General features: G+C 47.1%; 1 protein-coding gene across 1 annotated transcript in view; it reads right to left on the reverse strand.

Moving 5' to 3' along the window:
- Myh11 (myosin heavy chain 11) overlaps nt 1-17,766 on the reverse strand; it is a 97,235-nt gene extending 79,469 nt beyond the window's left edge. Inside the window, exons 1-2 of the mRNA XM_050125826.1 lie at nt 17,604-17,766; nt 5,323-5,683 (exon numbers count right to left, since the gene is read on the reverse strand). Coding sequence (XP_049981783.1) covers nt 5,323-5,667 — 345 coding nt within the window. The 5' untranslated portion in view covers nt 5,668-5,683; nt 17,604-17,766. The remainder of the gene's footprint in view (nt 1-5,322; nt 5,684-17,603) is intronic.
- Between the last annotated feature and the right edge of the window lie 3,176 nt (nt 17,767-20,942).

Genomic DNA, 20,942 nt, shown 5'->3' on the forward strand with positions numbered 1-20,942 from the left:
GGTCAGCAGGGGCCAGGACAGCCTCCAGCTTTGGCTCCCAGGTCAGGGCATTCTCTGACCTGAAAAGGCCAGCTGCAGTCACCTCTACACACCTGAACTCCTGTTCTGTCCTCTTCAGCCCCAACCTAAGACTTGGCAGAGAGCAGGTGCTAATTAAATGCTTACTAAATGACTGCCAAGGTTAAGTTGAAGCCTCCCCAAGGGTAGATGCAGCTTGCCTTTGCTGTACGTCCTAGAGACCTTGAACTGCACACAGTAGGTGTTCAAAGGACTTCTGTGCCACTACTGTTCCTTCCTATCCCCGACATACCCAGGCTCTCAAAGAGTAGTGTCAGTAATTAATCATCTTACTGAAAATCATCAGCCAGGCTTTACCCCAGAATGACGTCACTTATGTATGGGACACTACCACCATCTCCTACCCCAGTCTAAACCCCAGGCATAAATGACATCATTCTGACTGCTCCTGGGTATGCTTGAGGTAGTTTATTGTAGGTACAAGGGAGAAAATAGAGGAATTTGGAAGGGTTCAGACTGAACTGGGCTGTGAGAGGGCAGTGGGGAGCAAGACAGAGGAACAAGGAGCCAAGAAGCCAGGAGACCTTGAGGCAAAAAGGACATGGAGCCAAAATGTCTAGGTCATTTGGAAAGAGCAGGCAGGGGTGGGGGACAGCAAAGCTCAGGGGCTAGAGAGTTTAGGGTAGGGGAGGCACGCCAGCCAGGATGACCCTTTAGCAGGAGATGCTGGGAGAGCCTAGGAACAGTGGCTGCCTTGATATGTTAAATACACACCTTGGCTAGCCAGTTGTCCTGAGTCTGAGACCTAACAATTTCCTGCTTGCCTCTCCTTTGGAGCCCAACTACACAGCAAGCACTTAATCCACACTCGAGGCAAATGTGAGTCTGCTCAGTTGGCAAATCCTCTAGCGCAAACCAGGGTCTCATGTCCAGGACAGTCCCTCTCCTGATGCTTGCTTGAGTTCAGAGGTCCCAACATAACCTCCCTTCCCGTGTCCCAGTCAGGCATCTCAAAGCTCAATGCCACCAGCAGGTCCCAGCTGGAGTAGGATCTCTTTTTTGTGACCGTATTAGGAAGCAGGCCTGGCTGCTCCTCATGCTTTATATGGTCAGCCACAGAGCACAGAGCAGAAGCTGCTCCCAAGGCCTTGGCCTCAGGAAAAGAGGATTGGAAGTGATGGGGAAGAAGCTGAGGGACAGACATATGCCAGGGGGCAATCTCAGCTTTGCCTCTTAACCCATTAGATGTGTGCATAGCCCAACCGTGAACCTCCTCTTCCCTCCAGAGACTAATCGGAACCCTGTATTTTCTACAAGGTTCTCTGTGGCATCAGCACTTTCTGGATAGCTATGCTGAAGACAGACACTTCACAAGAATGTACTTCTACTGTGGCTGGAACCAATGACAGCTGGGCAGTGTGTTAGTGGGGGCAGTCTTGCTGGGCAGTGTGTTAGTGGGGGCAGTCTTGCTGGGCAGTGTGTTAGTGGGGGCAGTCTTGCTGGGCAGTGTGTTAGTGGGGGCAGTCTTGCTGGGCAGTCTGTTAGTGGGGATAGCTTGCTGGTATAGTTCATGGCCTCAACAGGAGATCCTACTCTGCTATGAAGAGTACACACGCAGATACAAGGATAAGCAGAATGTGGCCTGCGCTGCCACTTTGAGGGAACAGAGCGTGTTCTGCATTTATCTAAAATGTATAAAATAGTGTCCAGGACTTGTTAAACAACAACAACAAAACAACCAGGAATTAAAAATAGTGGGATCACACCTATAATCCCAGAGCTGGGAAAACTGAGATGGTGAGACGGAAGGATATCAAATTTGAGGCTAGCCTGTGCTAAGTAGTGAGATCCTGTCTCCAAGCAAATGGTGGGCCAGTTTCTCTGAGGGTGGGGGTGAAGGATAAGAAACTGGAATGAAAGGGAAGGCTCTCTGTTCCCTCCCACAGCTTTTTACTAGCTGTGGCCCTCAGCTATCAGTCGGCCTAGATCTGACTAGACAGGTACTGACGGAGGTAGAAGACCACAGTGCAGCCGGGCAAAAGGAGCAAGATGCGTAAGGTTCAGGGAGTGGGACTGTTGTTAGACTCTCCATCTGCACAGATAACCCGGTCAATCACATTTGTGCCCAAGATAAAGGATTGGGAGTTAAAAGTGGGGAAGGACTCTTGCTTTTTGAAACATATGCCTTTCTTTTGGGGGTGTATGCAACATATGTGTATGAGTGCATGTGTACACGTATGTGCATGTATGTGGGGGCTAGAGATCAACGTTGAACCTGCGACTCACTGGCTGGAACCTGGTGAGGTCCTGGGATCCACCTGTCTCTGCCCACGCAGTGCTAGGGTTGTAGAGGTACACCACCATACCTAGCTTCTTATGTGGGCACTGAGGATCCGAACTCAAGTTCTCATGCTTGCATGGCAAGCACTTTTCCCACTAAGCTACCTGCCCAGCCTCAACATACACATTTTCAATAAAGTTTTGAGTGGATAGCCTTGTAGCATCTTTAAAGCCATAAGGTTGTAAGAATTAATTCATGAGGCTCCCCAAGAGATGGCCTGCAGTTGTCATCTTTCTTTCTATGCTCTGGGGCACTATGGAGTGACTTCTTCCAGCGTTCCTACTCAGGAAAGGCCCACAGCTGAGCTCCCTCCTCTCCTGTAGCCCCCTCCCGCGTATGCCCCAGCGCCATGTCCGGAACAGAGCTGACTATGTCCTCTGTGAGAAATTACAGAGAGGTCTCGGCCAGTGACAATGTACAGAAGAGCCAGGGTGCCTGAGATAGATCAGTAGGCAGAGCTATGTAGCAGGTAGGCTCCACACCCTGCAGGAGTCGTGCAAGGAACCCATCTCAGAAGAGGCAGGCCAGCCCTCAGAACCTTCTAGATGCCTTCTGAAAGGCCCCTTGTTTAGGATGAATCCAGTAGAAGAACTCTATCATTAAGGAGAAAAAAATCAGACAGCCTCCTGAGCACACCCAGTCAACAGGAGTCCGGTCACTCCTGGCTCTCAGACCCATACTGTTTTTATCTTATCCTGGGCAGAAGTTTCTATGAAGTGGTTCATTGGAGCAGAATGATACTCGGCAGCAGTATCATTCTTTGGCCAAGAGGATTGAATCTAATCCTCCCAGAGAAGCGTGACAGGGTTCTGAAGCATCCAGTCAGTTTTAATCTGTTTCTCTCGGGAATTTTCCAAGGCCCGTTGCCTCCCGATTTCCACCATGTCATAAGATTGTGGGGTGAAGGAAACATGCAGACCCATCTCTGTACCCACATAGTGGTGACACATCTTGAGGGGAGTCTGGAATCCTAGAGCCCAATACTCTATTCAGCAAGTACTCCTAATTTAGAAAAAAAAATGTAGGGTATTTATTTTACAGTCCACAGGGAGCTTTCTGTCATTTCAAGAGGCAAACAGTAATAGGTATGTCTAACTTGCAGTCCATGGGCCGTATGAGTCCCAGAATAGATATGAACTTGGCCCAACATATCTGTAGGTGACAATATTTTGCCACATTGTGAAAGGTTGGATGCCTTGAAGGGGTGAAATGAGATGTTGAGGTCATGGGAGTATCCTTTTTCAGAGGATGTGAAAGGGACCCAACAAATGACCAGTGACAGCCAGTTACAGCAGACACAAAGACAAGAACAAGACTGCTGGCATCTGCCATTAAGTATCCGTGATCTCTTTCTAAAAAGAGCCTCAGTATAGACTTCCATGATACCTCACCATTCAGAGAAGAAAAGAACATTTGGAGAAACAGGGAATCCCAAAGGATTTACCAGCACCTTCAGAGATGAAGGTGAACAAAAGAGTCTTTGGCTGCCAGGCAGTAACTATGGGAACATCTGTGTCCTTTGTGTACTGAGGATCTGGTCCAGTCCACAAGGAACCTGGGTCCTCCGGGTACCACCCCCATTAGGTAGTTAAGGCTAGAACGTGATAGTGAGAATATTTTAGAATTATGCCATCTGGTAGAACAGCTGTTAAACTCATGACCTGTGGCCAAGATATAGCAGAAAAAAATAATCTCATAAATATTCATGTTTAAAATGAATCCCATCTCTTGGGAGGCAGAGGTAGGTGGATCTCTGAGTTTGAGGCCAGCCTAGTCTACTGGACAAGTTTCAGGACAGCCTGGGATACAAAAACAAAAACAAAAACAAAAACAAAAACAAAAAAAAAACCCTATCTCAAAAAAAAATCAATGAGCCAATAAATAAATAAATAAATAAATTAACTCACATTTCAATATAGTTAAGAGGTAAGTACCCAGAGAATGTGACTACAAGAGGATCCTTAGAGTCCTAAGTCCCATCTGACACAGAGGCCTCCGAAAACCTGTTTAGATCCTCATGTGCCCTACCTAGTTCTCAGGGCAGGGAGGCACCAGTCTTCCTAAGGAGTTTTTCCTAATTCCAAGATGGAGAAAGGGTCAGGGACGACACCCTCACCACCCGTGGTGTGCTGCCATGTGCCTTAGCACTCTGAGCGTGTGACCACGTGGACTCTTGGGGAAGGTGATAGTTCCCATGTTAAAGACAGAAAAACGAGGCTTCCAGAACACAACAGTCTGCTCTTTACCTTGAACCAGGCAGGGAAGGACAAGAGATGTAAACAGGTCTGAGGGACCCCACTTTGTAGTGTGAACCCTGCTTCTAGTCAAATATGTAGAATTTTGACCTACATCCTAAGAACACCGTTTGTGTTTATGTGGTGCACATGTGTGTATATGTTCATGCAGAGGTTAATGATGGGTGGCTTCCTCACTTCTCTGCTTTTTTTTTTTTTTAAGATTTATTTATTTAGTTTACACACACCAGAAGAGGGCACCAGATCTCATCATAGATGGTTGTGAGCCACCATGTGGTTGCTGGGAATTGAACTCAGGTCCTCTGGAAGAGCAGCAGCCAGTGTTCTTAACCTCTGAGCCATCTCTCCAGCCCTTTTGCCTTATTTTTCCACTAAATGACCTTTAATTTAATGGATAAATGAATTGATAATTCAGCTAGCCTGACTGCCTGGCAACCCTAGTGTCTGTACCTCCCAGCACTGGGGTTACAGGCAAGTGCTATCAAGCCCAGCTTCATGGGTGCTGGGGATCCAAACTCAGATCCTCATACACACATAACAAACACTGTTTTTGGAGACAGGGCCTCTCAATAGCCCAGGCTGGCCTTGAACTCCCAATCTTCCACATCAACCTCCCAGATGCTATGATTACAGATGTGCACTACATCTGGCTCTCACAAACATATTTCTAACTCCCTCCCTTCCTTCCCCAAACCCTGAGATACTTACGTAGATTAGGCCCGAGAAGTATCGCTCCCTCAAGTTGTGCAGCACAGAGGCCTCATTGAGGCATGTCAGCTCTGCCATGTCTTCCACCTTGGAGAACTTGGGTGGATTCATTTTTTGGATGTCATCTTTGCCCACTGTGATCTTCTTTCCATTTTCCACCAGCTCCACAACCACCTCATCACCCTTCTCCTCCTTGACGCTGGCTGCCTCAAAGCCCTGCTTCTCTGAAGGGACCCATACCAGCTTCTTGGCCACCCAGTCGGCCTGGGCCATTGGGCTGTTAATGAAGTTTTTGTCCACAAAGAGGAACTTCTCATCATCGCTGAGTTGTCCTTTCTGTGCCATGGTGGCTGATGGTCCCCTGTCGAGTGGAGAGATGGGGTCAGAGTAAAGCCTAGAGACAAGCAGGCCCTCACCTCACCCATCTAGGGATGAAGGGTGTGGAAATACCTCACAAAATATTAAGAATCCTCCCTGTAGTATTGGTTATGTTATTAAAAAGGGTGATAAGCCCAAGGCCCTCCAGTGAAGGAATGACCTGAGAATCTCAAGTGTCCACCTGTGTGGGACTAGACATGTAAACCAGGGCATTTTTCCACAGTGAACTACTTCTTGGTGCTTAAGAAGTTTGTATGACCACTTTCTAAATATAACCCTAGCAGCACAGACACTGAGAGAAACAATTAATAAATGGGACCTCCTGAAACTGAGAAGCAAAGGATACAGTCAACAAGACAAAATGACAGCCTACAGAATGGGAAAAGATCTTCACTAACCCCACATCAGACAGAGGGCTGATCTCGAAAATATACAAAGAACTCAAGAAATTGGAAACCAAAAGATCACATAATCCAATTAAAAAAAAAGTGGAGTACAGACCTAAACAGAGGACTCTCAACAGAGGAATCTAAAATGACTGAAAAACACTTAAGGAAATGCTCGCCATCCTTAGTCATCAGAGAAATGCAAATCAAAGCAACTCTGAGATTCTATCTTACACCTGTAAAAATGGCCAAGATCAAAAACACTGATGATAACTTATGCTAGAGAGGTCATGGGGTAAAGGTAACATTCCTCCATTGCTGGTTGAAATGCAAACTGGATATCAGTGTGGCAATTTCTCAGAAAAGTAGGAAACAAGCTTCCTCAAGACCCAGCAATACCACTTTTGGGTATATACGCAAACGATCCTCAATCATACCACAAGGACATGTGCTCAACTATGTTTATAACAGCTTTGTTTGTCATAGCCAGAACCTGGAAACAACCTAAATGCCCCTCAACCAAAGAATGGATAAGGAAAATGTGGTACATTTATACAATGGAGGACTACACAGCAGAAAAAAAATAATGGCATCTTGAAATCTGCCGGCAAATGGATGAATCTAGAAAACATCATATTGAGTGAGGTAACCCAGACCCAGAAAGACAAATATCATATGTACTCACTCATAAGTGGCTTTTAGACATAAAGCAAAGAAAACCAACCCACAAATCACAATCCCAGAGAACCTAGACAACAATGAGAACCCTAAGAGAGACATACATGGATCTAATCTACATGGGAAGTAGAAAAAGACAAGACCTCCTGAGTAAATTGGGAGCATGAAGACCATGGGAGAGGGTAGAAGGGGATGGGGAGAGGAATGGAGAGGAGCAGAGAAAAATGTATAGCTCAATAAAATCAATAAGAAAAAAATTTAAAAAAGAAAAAAAAAGAAGTTTGAAAGTGCTGGCATGGGAAGATACATAAACTTTCCTTTTTTTTTTTTTTTACTGACTCTGTACACCAGGCTGGCTTCAAACTCAGAGATCTACCTGCTTCTGTCTCACAAGTGCTGGGATAAAATATGTGCACCACCACCACCTTGCTAGCAGATAACTAAATCTTAACTGCCTGCTACAAAATAAAAGGCAGGTCTTCTGATAAACACAGAACTACCGTATGATCCAGGAATTTCATTTGTAAGATAAATGAACGCATCAATGCATCTAAGAATGTGGTCCTAAATGCTCCTAGCAGGTTTATAATAGCCCCATAGTAGGAACATCACAATGCCTAAGAACAGACAGAAGAATAAATAAAATGTGGCAGCTTTATACAGTGGAATAGGCCATAAAAAGGAACAGAATGTCGCACCTGCTAGAGTGTGGCTAAATTTGAAGACAATGCTAAAAGAAAGAACACATTTATCAGAAATGTCCAGAATAGGCAAATCCATGAAAACAAAGTCATCCTCAGCTACTTGGGAAGTTCAAAGCCATCCTTGGCTACATGAGATCTTTTTTCTTTTTGCTGTTTTTTTTTTTTTTTGGATTTTTCAAGACAGGGTTTCTCCGCAGCTTTTGGTTCCTGTCCTGGAACTAGCTCTTGTAGACCAGGCTGGCCTCGAACTCACAGAGATCTGCCTGCCTCTGCCTCCCGAGTGCTGGGATTAAAGGCGTGTGCCCCCCCCCCCCCCCCCCGGCTTTGTTTTGTTTTTTAAATAAAAAAGTAATAAAACCTTTAAGGGAGGATGGTATTGAGAGATGGTTCATGGAGTAAAAGTGATTGCCACAAAACCTGATGACCTGAGTTCACGCCTCAGGGTCCACATGGTGAAAAGAGCAAACCAGGGCTGGAGAGATGGCTCAGCGATTAAGAGCTTTGCCTGCTTTTCCAAAGGTCCTGAGTTCAATTCCCAGCAACCACATGGTGGCTCACAACCATCTGTACTGAGGTCTGGTGCCCTCTTCTGGCCTGCAGGCATACACACAGACAGAATAAGAGCAAACCAACTCATGCAAGCTGTCCTGGCTTCTACACATGCACCACGGCATGTGTGAGCCCATACACATATACACCCATGAAATAAATGTTCATTGTTAATTTTTTTTTTTTTTTGGTTTTTCGAGACAGGGTTTCTTTGTGGTTTTGGAGCCTGTCCTGGAACTAGCTCTTGTAGACGAGGCTGGTCTCGAACTCACAGAGATCCGCCTGCCTCTGACTCCTGAGTGCTGGGATTAAAGGCGTGTGCCACCACCGCCCGGCTTCATTGTTAATTTTTAAAAAGGAGAATAAGATAAAACAAAACTTACATTAAGCACATAGTTCAACGTGTGATGTGTACTTCACATTTTCTATAATAGATGAGGACCTTTTTAAAGGAGCTCCAGTCACTCAGTAGTGTGTAGGAGTAGGGTGTCATTCTTCCTCAACTGCAGCAAGCTCTTTTTAAATTGCATCAAAGTTAAAAAAATCACAAAACACACAACAGAAAAATGAAAAGACACGGAGATATCATCTAAACCAGGGCTCGGAAGCACAGACAATATTAACTGCAAAAATTGAGTCTCTGGCTAAAAAAGGAGAGAGGGCAGCTTGCTGCTCCCTGAGGCTTTGTTGCCCTTGCCAGTGTGAAGCACAAGACTGCTTTGGTCCAAGCCAGGGATGCTGAAATTCTGATTTACAGCCTGGGTGCTTTGGAACCCTGATGCCCAGGAATATTTGGTGTTGGAGGAGGGGCGAGAACAGGATCAAGGATGCTTTTCAAACACAGCAGTAAAGACGAAGCCAGCAGGCAGGGCACAATTGACAACACTCAGACCTGAGTTTGAATCTCCCTAACTGACATGAAAAGCAAGGCTTGCCATGTGTGATTGTGACCCCAGGACCTGAGGGGGGTGGGAGACATGCAAGTTCAGACAGCTTGACGACAGAAACAGGGAGCTTCCAGTTCAGTCAGAGCCTGTTTCAGGGCTGAAGTATACTCACACACCCACCTGCATGCACCCCTCCACAACACACACACACACACACACACACACACACACACACACACACACAGAAGGTATGTGCCACAAATTCCTTGCCTTTCACTAAAAAAAGCAGAGCCTAGAGAGGACATCCCAGTTCGTGACAGATTTTATAATCAGAAAACTTGTGGGGAGAGGGGCTCCCAGATCAACACTGGATAGGCACTAAGCCCCCAGTGATCCAGTAATATCTGCTAACCATATGGAGTGATAATTACTCTCTCATTTAATCCCATAAGTAAGTAAGTAAGTAAGTAAGGAAGGAAGGAAGGAAGGAAGGAAGGAAGGAAGGAAGGAAAGAAGGAAGGAAGGAAGGAAGTAACAGAACCCTAGGATATGGCTAGGACATAGCCCAGAGGCGGAGTGCTTGCCTGGTATGCTCCAGGCCCTGGGTTCCCATTACCAGCATCTAAAACACAATGCAAAAAACATATTTAAGGTGAGAGAGGACAATTTAAAGGCAGAACACTTGCCTAATATGCCCTAGACCCTAGGTTTTATCCCCAGCATCAGAAACACTTGTTTACAAATGAGGAAACTGAGGCACACAGAGGCAAAGTTGGTTGTCCATCCTTTTAGTTGGTTGTTGTGGCCTCTGAAGAAAAAGCTTTTGTTTGGTGTGTGTGTGTGTGTGTGTGTGTGTGTGTTTAGAAATTTGAGGAGGTAGGCAGAGAACCTGAAGGCAGAAAGAATTCCAAACATGCAGACAACATATCCTGCCTCTGTTCTTAGAAGTTCAGGGTAACTCAATTTATTGTCAGAAGGACTTGCCAGCCAGGCACAGAGGGACACATCTGTAGTTCCATGATGGAGGAAGCAGATTTGAGGGAAGCCTGGGCTACAAAGAGAGACTGTCTCAAAACAAACAAACAAACAGACTGGGATGTGGTACAGTGATGATGGGATGTGGTACAGTGATGGGATGTGGTACAGTGATAATGGGATGTGGTACAGTGATGATGGATGTGGTACAGTGATGATGGATGTGGTACAGTGATGATGGATGTGGTACAGTGATGATGGATGTGGTACAGTGATGATGGATGTGGTACAGTGATGATGGATGTGGTACAGTGATGATGGATGTGGTACAGTGATGATGGATGTGGTACAGTGATGATGGATGTGGTACAGTGATGATGGATGTGGTACAGTGATGATGGATGTGGTACAGTGATGATGGATGTGGTACAGTGATGATGGATGTGGTACAGTGATGATGGATGTGGTACAGTGATGATGGATGTGGTACAGTGATGATGGATGTGGTACAGTGATGATGGATGTGGTACAGTGATGATGGATGTGGTACAGTGATGATGGATGTGGTACAGTGATGATGGATGTGGTACAGTGATGATGGATGTGGTACAGTGATGATGGATGTGGTACAGTGATGTTGGGATGTGGTACAGTGATGTTGGGATGTGGTACAGTGATGTTGGGATGTGGTACAGTGATGATGGGATGTGGTACAGTGATGTTGGATGGGAAGGGGCACAGTGATGGGATGTGGTACAGTGATAATGGGATGTGGTACAGTGATGTTGGGATGTGGTACAGTGATGATGGGATGTGGCACAGTGATGATGGATGGGAAGGGGCACAGTGATGGAACACTTGCTTAGCATGCTCAAGGCCCTAGCTCAAATCCCAGTACCAAGATGACAGCTGGGACCAGGGAGCACAATGGCAGCAGAGACCCCACAAGAGGGACTGAAGTGACATTTGACCTGTCCCTGCTCTGACTACTGATTTAGAGTGAGTGTTTTCAGCCTCTATGCTATTGGCCTTGGCACTGACCAGTTCTTTGACCCTGTACAGAGAGTTCAGTAGGGCCCACTCTATACCGGTATCCACCCTCTCCCAGGTATGACATCAAAAGGAGGTTCAGACATTGCCAGATATCAGTCCCAGAGGAGAAACTGTCCCAAGTTTGAAACAAAATCTTCTTACAAGATCTCATGTAGCCCAGGCTGGTCTCACCATTATGTAGCTGAGAATAACTTAAAATTTTCCTGAGTACAGGCATTACAGGTGTGTGCTATCACACTCAGGTTCTGGGGTGCTGGGGAATCAAACTTGGGGGTTTGTGCATGCTAGGCAAGCACTCTACCAACTGAGCTATATTCCAGGTGTTACAATTATTCTTTTTAGTTGGTGGATGCTTGAGGTGCTGGAGATCAAACTCAGAACTCGCACATGCTCAGTAAGTGCTCTACCATTGCGCTACATCCACTCTGGCCTAGGCTGGTCTTAAAGTAACAATCCTCCTGCTTCAGCCTCCCAAGTGCTGGGAGTATAGGTGTAACTACTATGCCTGCCCCATCCCACATATTGCCTGGATTTTAAACACCACAGAGATAAAAAATAAGTTCTTGGAGTCTGAACAGCTTCAGTAAGCCAGTCAGTAGTGTCCATTCTAGTTCAAAGTCACATTTGGGCCCAGAAAATCACTCAATGAGCAAGAGAGGGAAGAGAATCCTCTGCACACTTGTTCTTCAAGCCTGTGCTGTCCCACGAGGCCTTTGGGGCTGCGGTCTGTTGTTGATCATCACCACTTAACCCTCTCATCCTTTTCTTGAGATAGGGTCTCATGTAGCCCAGGCTAACCTCAAACTCATGTAATCCAAGATGGCCTTCAACTCTTGATCCTCCCACTGAATAATGGGGGTCCCAGGTGTTTCCATGTCTGGTTCGTGTGATTCTGAGGATGGAATGCAGAGCTTTGGACATGCTAGGCAAGCACACTCTCTACTGACTTACATCTCCCGCCCAGCAGACCAGGAGTGTTCCACATCCATCTCTTGGATATCTTATGAAGGTTCTGTGAAGTGGACATCACTTATATCCCATTTTCCTGTTACCGCAACCAAGGTCATAAAAAGTTAAAAAAAAAAGGATTGACCCCAAATCTAGCCATCCTTCTTCCTCTCTCCCTGGTCCCAGTGCCACCCGGTTCCCACCACCCTCAGCCCCCCAGGGAAAAAGAGAAGAAGAACCCGTCCCTTCACAGAGGCTTGGTGACACTTCCAACTCCTGGAAATCCAAACTGCTTTTCAACCTGCTTCAGAAAGCTCTTTCCAATAGCTGTGGGGAATGAACTGATCTCTTTCTCCAGAGAGCTTAGTGACTGAGGGGAGGAAAGGGAAGGAAAGTCTGGGGAGAGAGCCAAGTGCTTGCTGTGTAGACAAGAAAACTTAACTTAGAGCTCTAGAAACCATACTTTAAAAGAAAGAAAAAGCTATATGTGGTAGCATGTGCTCATAATCTAGCCTGTGGGGTAGAGAGAAAAACAGATCCTGGGGGTTCAGGGAACAGCCAGTCTAGCCTTCGTGGCAAGTTCCAGGCTGGTGAGGGCCTCTGTTTCCAAAAGCCAGGTGGATGGTACCTGAGGGACAACAGTCAATCATTGTGGCTTCTACATGCGCGCGCGCGCACACACACACACACACACACACACACACACACATACACACACACACCATGAACCTCTCTCTTTCACTTTCTCTCTCTCTCCCTCCCTCCCTTCTTTCCTGTTTCCCCTCAACACACACACACAACTGAGGTCACTCCTATTCAGGGCCTTTAGGCCCGCGGAGTCCCATTGTGCTTTGCACCTTACAACTTAAGTAGAAAAATGCTTAAAATAGATGCTGAGACACAGGCCTAGCTGGTCCTGGCAGACATATGCAGTCCCTTTCCAGCACCATTTAGAGACGGCTGTTGATTCCCAGTGTGCTGTCTATTCACTTCTTTGCTGGAAACTCATATGATTATCCAGAAAGAGAGTGTGCAAGCCAAGAATATAATCCCAAAGATTCCAAAGCTCACAGCTTTTTTAGGGTCAATATTATATAACTGAGAAAATTCACATTTGACTTCATTTAAAAGGCCACAATTAAAATGAATTAAAAACATCACATAGACCTGGGCAGTTGTGGCACGCACCTTTAATCCCAGCACTCAGAAGGCAGAGGCAGGATGATCTCTCAGTTTGAGGCCAGCCTGGTCTACAAAGAGAGTTCCAGGATAGCCAAAGCTGTTACACAGAGAAACTCTGTCTCAAAATACAAAACAAAACAAAGCAACAACAACAAAATCACATCACATACAATGACTGTCCAGTCATCTGCATAAAACAAAGATGAAACATCAAGTTTGTGCTCACAACTGGATGTAGTGGGGCACACCTTCAATCTCAGCATGTGGGAGGCAGAAGCAGGAGGATCTCAAATAGTTCAAAGGCAGCCTGATCTACAGAGAGTTCTAGGAATGTCGGGAGTACATAGAGAGACCTTGTCTAAAAACAAGAACAAAAAACCCAAAACCAAAATAAAAAGATTAGTGCTCAGAGTTGGGTCTCATTTCCAGAATATCTCATTATGTATATGTAAATATCCAAAATCAAAAATAAAAAAATCTGAAACATTCTGGTTCTAGGCATTTCTGATAAGCAACAGCCAACCCACACATGGATTTATGCATGGTGGAATGGAGCCAGCATATTTTAGTAAGAGTATATATTTGGTAAGATATTCTTCCATATAACAGAATACTATGCAGCAGATAAGAAGCAGACAATGATATAAGGATATAGAAAAGACAGTGAAGATTTGTGATAAGGTGAAAAATGTTTTGTAGAATAATTTTAGAATGACATGTAAGACTGTTTCTGAGGGGTGCATGTAGAGATAGGCAGAATGGAGAGTGGTACAGAGGGCATAAGGATGCTTATCTGGAGTCAGAGGAATGGCTAGGACGCCCTTTGGTGTCTCAGACACTCCGAGGCTCTCTATCATTGACTGCATGCTGCTCCAGGGATGGCAGGAAGGTACAGCTATCCTTTGCTTTGTTTCAGAACTTCTTTGGATACTACAATTCACAGATGCTGAAGTCTCCGCCATAGAAAGCTGTAGTGTTTGCATAGTACCTTGAGCAACCTCCCAGGTGTCTTCCAGAGAGATAAAATAGTCCTTGTGCTGCATGACTTAGGGATAGTGACAGGAAAGAAGGCCTGTGTTTAGTACGGATGCTGTTAAAAACAAACATCCAGTTCACAGTGCCCTGGATTCATCTGCAGGGACTCACAGCACAGACGGCAAGTCCAAATGGGTGTGAGTGGACAGGACAGGCCCTTACCCTCTGCCAGCCATTCTGAAGCTCCAGTAAGCCACAGAGGGGTGACTTGCCCCTGCTAGAATACTGGGTGGTTTCCTCTGTGGTTTGACAGAGACAGAAATGCCTTCAAATTCTTGCTTGCTAGCAGGCAGTGGTGGCACACGCCTTTAATCCCAGCACTTGGGAGGCAGAGGCAGGCGGATCTTTGTGAGTTTGAGGTCAGCCTGGTCTACAGAGCGAGTTCCTAGACTGATTCCATACCTACTGAGAAATCCTGTCTCAAAAAACGAAAACAACAACAACAAAAATCTTGCCTGCCTTTCTTTAACTCTGTGCTCCCTGGTCCTTGAGGCCTTGTAGGTCAATGTGACTAAATGTCACGGTGACAGAAAGAGAATCAGGAAGCAAAGCGGCTACTGTGAGAGCTAGGCAGCCTTCTCCTGGGTACGGGGAATCCAAGGAGACTCTAAAGGTGTAGAGTGATCACAGATGAGCTAGTGGAAGTGGTCAGCAGTGTGCTGGTGACCGCACAGGTTCCCAGTCACTGCTCAGAGATCAACGAGGAACCAAAGGGAAATTATAGGTGAGTTTCTGCTGTCAGGGCAGACCACACTTAGGACTTTCTGGTTTATTGATACCAGCTGTGTCACACAGAACACACGCCTAAATAGCTCCAGTCATATTGTTATAAATGACCATCTGCTTAAATTTGCAAGAGTCAGCCTTGAGTTAAATGCTTCAAATGAGGCATCTATCAATGCTCCCTTAGGGTCTGGAGTCACAAGAATCTTGGTATGTAGGCTCCCATCTTTTATAGATAAAGCAAGGTTTTCAAAGCCCACATTTATAAAACGAAATGAAGACTAATAGTATTTGTTCCAACGGACTACTGTGAAGACTCAAAGTTTGTTTTTTTCTTTCTCTTTTGTTGCAACCCTGGAGACTGAACCCAGGTCCTTGCGTATGCTAGCAAAGTGATCTTCTACTTCTGTGAGGACCAGGCAAGTGCTGCAAAGGGTTAACATACTGTAGCACACTCTGGCTGTTCTCACCAGTCCCACTCTGCAGATGGGAAAACAATCAGGAAGACGACTAGCAACAAAAATTTTTTAGATAAGATCTCCAGGTAGCCCAGGCTGGCTTTGAGCCCGCCGTGCAGGAGAGGATGACCTTGAACTTCTGATCCTCCTGACTTACCTCCCAGATGCTGGGATCACAATTTAGGCTGGATCTTATTCTTTTCTCCTTTTTCTGAGACAGTGTTTCCCAGTGTAGTCCAGGATGGCCTGAACTTCCTACGTAGCCCAGGCTAGCCTCAAACTCTCCTTAATTCTCTTGCCTCAGCCTCCCAAGTGCTAGTATTAGAGACATGAACCACCATACCGAACACAATAATGTGCTCGGTACCTTCTGACTTTGATTATTTGACATGGGACATAGTTTTCTAAAAGTATAATCTATATCTTGTTTCAAAATTACTTTGTGATTCATTAATTTTCTGCTTAGATGCATGGAAGAAAGGAGATAATTTCTACCAGAAAATTAAACTTCCACATAAGAAGGGATAGAGTAAAAAACCCTCAGTGCCTTCCAAGTGTCCCTCATTCCCTGCAGGGGAAAGGCAGAGAAGTCCCTAGAGCCCAAGTTAGCCAGGCTGCAAGGCAAGGCTGAGCACCGGCCAGGGGGGCTGGCGATGGCCTCATGGAAAACACTACCATACATGGGCATGTCTGCCTCCAGCCCAGCCTCCACAGAAAAGCAATGATAAATCCATAGTGACTACCTTGTACGGAAGAGCGGCTCTATTTCAGATATGATAATAAAATCCATGATGTTTATGAAGCAAACCCACAGGTTTCTCCAGGGTGGCTCAGCACAGGCGTACGTTCTGGTATCTTGGAATGGAAGCACCCCCAGCCTTAGGGACTCCCACCACAACCTTATCCCACTCGGGAGCAGTCTTTAAATTTGTAAAAGGTCATTTTAAGCCTTCTTCAAAGAGTGCTAAGTGTTTCTTTTGCTTAAAGTAATGGATCCACCAGAAACATGAAATCAACAAATTTTGGTTTCAGTAAAGAGAAAAGATGCCAGGGTCACGGTATGAACTTGGCATCAGACAAACTGGGAAATGGGCTCACAAGTGCTGATTGGTTGTGTGACCCTGAGGAAATTATTTAACTTCACTGAGTTTCAGCTGTGTTATATAAAGGCTCACAGTGTCTTTGTGATGAGGTGCATGCAATGATTAAAAGAACTCAATTCCATTTAAATGCTGTTAAAAGTACCTGACTTGTAAGTGTGCCATCAGCAATAGCATAGAACAGAAAGTGTTCCCTGCCACCTGCACGGACTTTCAGACCTGCATGGTCAAGCTCTTTTTCTTTAAGCCAAGTCGAAAATAGCATCTTGAAGTAAACAAGAGAAGAACCTTCACCAAAGGAAACAGAGCTCGGCAGAGCCAGAGCGGCCGTTCGCTAAACACAGCCCAACTTCCCTCCTTTCCCAACAAGCACAGCGGCAACTCTCAGTTCTTAGTGGCAGAACCAAAGCACCCTAGCTGGCTTTCTACACCTTCTCTTGTTATCTGACAGGCGTAGCTTTGAAGGGTGCTTTCCGCACATGGCAAGATCCTCCAATTCTGAACCTGAACAGCTGAAATTTCTCCTGCTCGTTCCTCCACCTTCCCATTGAGAAGCCCCAAACCCCAACGCCTGCTCACTTGGTGCACCTGTGGGTGGCGGCTGTGAATGGAGCCTCAGCTTGCACCTGGGCATCTGGGGCCCTAACATCAACGTGGAAGAGCTCCTTTATTAATTCTCAGGGTCTGGGTTCTGGAAGGGATCAGAGCTGAAAGAAATTAACCTTAACTTACAACAAGCTGCCTTGTCTAGCCACGGACTGCCATCAGCCACCCACCTAAGTGGATGGAAAACACTTTGCATACAGCCTGCGTCCAAGGCCGTCAACACTCTCGCCAATATTTCTGGGTTACTTTGTACAATGGTCAGTCAGTTATCCATCTCATGACCTTCTAGTCAGAATAACCTGGGGGGTCTGCTCCCTGCCCCCAATACGGGGTTTGAACCCAGGAACCACAGAGCTATATCACCACTGGTGCTAAAGTAGGCTATTTTTTAGACTCTAGCATAGCTGGAATTAGGCCTAGCCACCAGACCTTTAATTGGTACCCCCACTTGCCCATCAGCAGCCTTGGGGATGCTGGTTTCCGAGAGAAATCATGGAAGGTCTAGGATGACCCGGCGCCTTGTTTCTTCCCACTTCCCATTCCCACTCCCAGGAGGATGTTCTAGAAGCCACTCAAGACCACCACCCAGACTTGCCCCCATGGGACCAGCCCTACTTACAGATCTGTCACTGGGGGCTACCGGTAGGACAGGATGGAGAGCTCGGATCTGGCGCTGGTCCCAGGCTGGGGCGGTCCAAATCTCCCTGTGTGCCTCTGACGCCTGGCTTTATAGAGCCGGCTCTCCCCGAGGGTGAAAAGGGGAGGCGGCCGCCGGGAGGGGTGGGAGAGTCCTCTGCCCTTCGCGGCGCCCCCTGCAGGTGAGGAACAGAGCCGCCGGGAACCACCTGGCAGGGGTGTAGCGGCGCTGCCAGCGCACTGGCCGGCAGCCTCAACCCTCGCTCCCTGCAGTCACCCAGATCCTGGGTCCCCAGAGAAAAGGGATCGGGTACGCAGAGTCTGTAGGGAAATTTGAGAATTTCTCTACTAGGTCCATTCCAGCTGTACTTTAACCTTTTCCTGATCATACTGGGAACCCGACACTTCCCTCTCTCCCTCATCCCCACTTCTTTCGCCCGCCACTGGGCCAGCAGGGAAAGGGGACTTTTTGAACTCCTCGAAGTGCAAGGCACACCCTCTTGTGACTGCTAGGAATGTGTGGGAAGGGGAAACTTTTGCTTTTCATAACTTATTCTCTGCAGCTCCATTCACCAGAATTAAATATAACCCCGGGGTACTTGGAACCGACAACGTCCTTGTGTCCACAGCCGAAAAGTGGGGAGCTGCTGGGGAAGGGTGAATAATGGCATTTGGAAGAGTTGTGTTACGATCCTAAGAGAATGTGGGGGACTTTCTGGATCCTGAAAGTTCCCAGCTGTCCCCCCTTCACCAAGGGGTCTTTGTCCACTTAGAGGTCACAATTTTTCTCCCTTGGTCCTGTGTGGATCTAGGCCCCTGTCTCTTTTGTCTGACCAGGCACTCTCTTCTTTCCAATCTCTCTAGCTTTGACGAGTTTTTCTTCTGTCTCTTGTATGTTCCTAAACTCTCTCTCTCTCTCTCTCTCTCTCTCTCTCTCTCTCTCTCTCTCTCTCTCTCCTCTCTCTCTCTCTCCTGCCACATGCACACACACTCAGGCCTTAAAAGGAAGTCGAGGCAGGACTGGCCCCACTCCAAACTGCGGACGCCTAGCTCCCTGCGTGCGGACCCTCTAGGTCCCAGGCCAGTCCTCCCTCCGGGGCCGGGCTGGGCGGACAACCCAAAAAGGGAAGGCGCGATTCTCGCGGAGGAATTCCCAGCGCGGCATACCAGCGGGGCTCTGGCTCCCCCTGACTAAATATGGTCCAGTGAAGATGCCTGCTGAGCCCGCGGGGCGCTGGGGAACCCCACTTCTCAGACAATGAGCTTCAGGCCCGCGTGCAGTCGGTGCTTCGAACTGGAGGATGACCCTTGCCAAACCTACCCCAGTCCCGCGGTGCTCAGTGGCCCCATTTTGCAGGCCAGAAGACTGAGTCCCCTGAGGGTCCACAGCACGCTCAGGACCTTTTAATATCAATGTCCACTCTGGGGAACAATCAGGAAACTGGCCACAAGGCCAAGAGAGGCCTCTGGGCAGCGTTGTTTTCATGGACGTCTGCTGAGCCTCTTAATAGCAGCAGGACCAAGGGCAAGTAACTGAACCTTTTCTGCCTCAGTGTCCTTGTCTGTAAAAAAGGGAGAATGCCAGTTCCTTCCCATTTTTCATAAGCAATCCTTGAAACAGTGTGAAAATAGCACATTGCAACTTTGTGGGCTTAGGAAGCCCAGCAAAATAGCAGTGAGCTGGCTGTGGGATACAGAAGGCCAGGCAGCCTCCCATTGGCTTTGCACAGTGATCTGTGTCTCAGTCCCTCTAGACCCCTTCTGCATACCTTCAACACTAGTTGAATATCTGGATCCTGGTCTTCCCCATCCCCACCGCTATCCCCCTGCCCCGTAGGGCGACATAGGACAGCTGCTTGGCTGGCTCTCTGTGGAGGTGGGGGAGGAGCCCTCGGGATGATGGAAGAGACTGCTTCCCCAAAGCCTCTTTACAGCTGCTGTAAAAGGAATGGAAACCGTCCCTGCGCTGAGCTCAGGAGGAATGGAAGGGAAAGCCCAGGGCCCACCTGCACCTACCCACTCTGGAACCAGTCCAGAGCTGGCTGTTCTGCCACAGGCCCCAACAGTAACTTCCAAGGGGCACAGCTGATTTTTAAAGGACTGTGCCAATTTTGGAATGAAAATGATTTCATTATTAAGGAGAGACTGGGCCAATAAAATGGCTGTGTGGGTAAAGTATTTGCTGCCTAAGCCTGACCACTTGAGTTCCACCCTTAGGACCTACATGGTGGGAGGAGAGAACCAACTGACTGGGACACAATATTCTGCCTTTCATGTGCAGCAGTGGCACAACTCCACCCCTGATAAGTTAGTACATGTAATAAAAGGGGTTTTAAAACTGCAGGCTGTGTTGTGTATGTGGTATGTGTGCACAACTCAATCACAGATATCAGTTCTCAGGAGCCATCCACCACAGGGTCTATGTAGATCTGGTTGATCTGGCAGCAAACTCACAGAAATCAGCCTGCCTTCCAAGTGCTGGGATTCAGCGTGTGCACCGCCACCTCTGACATTGCTTTTGCTGTTGTCTTCACAGGCTTGGCTGCTCAGCTGCAGCTTGCTGTGACAGGCACTCAGGGCACCCTTGTCTCTTTCCATCAGTGCTAGAGATGGAATTCAGGCACTCATTTTTGTCTCACCACCTCTGCCAAAGGAGGTGGAAATTTCACTGTCATCTTCACACCTAGTGACCAGAATAATGGCATGAAGTAGGCTCCCCAGGATATAGGTTTGAGAAAGGCAAGTCATCTGGCCAATGTAGCAAGGTTAATGGAAGAGCTGGGATTCCCGTCTGGGCTGGCTGAGTCCATTCATAGCAAGAAGTGGTGGCGGCGGTGCCTGTCTGTGTAAACACATGTTCTTGTGTGTGGAGGCTGACAGTGTGGTGGCGGCGGTGCCTGTCTGTGTAAACACATGTTCTTGTGTGTGGAGGCTGACAGTCAACACTGGGTGTTCTCACGAGTCACATCTTCATTTTAGTTTCTGAGCCACCATCCCTCATTGAGCCTGGAGTGTGTTGATTCTGCTACACTTCTAGGCCAGAGAGCCAGCCCACGGATTCCCCTTTCTCTGCCTCCCAAGTGCTGGGATTAAGGGTGTGCACTGCCATATTCAGCTTTTTATATGGGTGCTGGAGATCAGGTCCTCATGCTTGAGTGGCAAGTACTTTATTGACTGAGCCATTTCCCCAGCTCCATTTATGTCTTTCCCGCAGGGGTGGAGTTTAAATCCCAAGTCTTGCCCACACTAGGCAAGTACTCTGCCACTGAGGCCCAGAAGCCTGATCTCAGCTCTGCTAAGTGCTAACCAAGAGCCTCTGGGG

Source organism: Alexandromys fortis, unplaced genomic scaffold (genome assembly GCF_014885135.2).
Source record: "Alexandromys fortis isolate MF-2015 unplaced genomic scaffold, M_Fortis_MF-2015_v1.1 scaffold_238, whole genome shotgun sequence".
Lineage (NCBI taxonomy): Eukaryota > Metazoa > Chordata > Mammalia > Rodentia > Cricetidae > Alexandromys > Alexandromys fortis.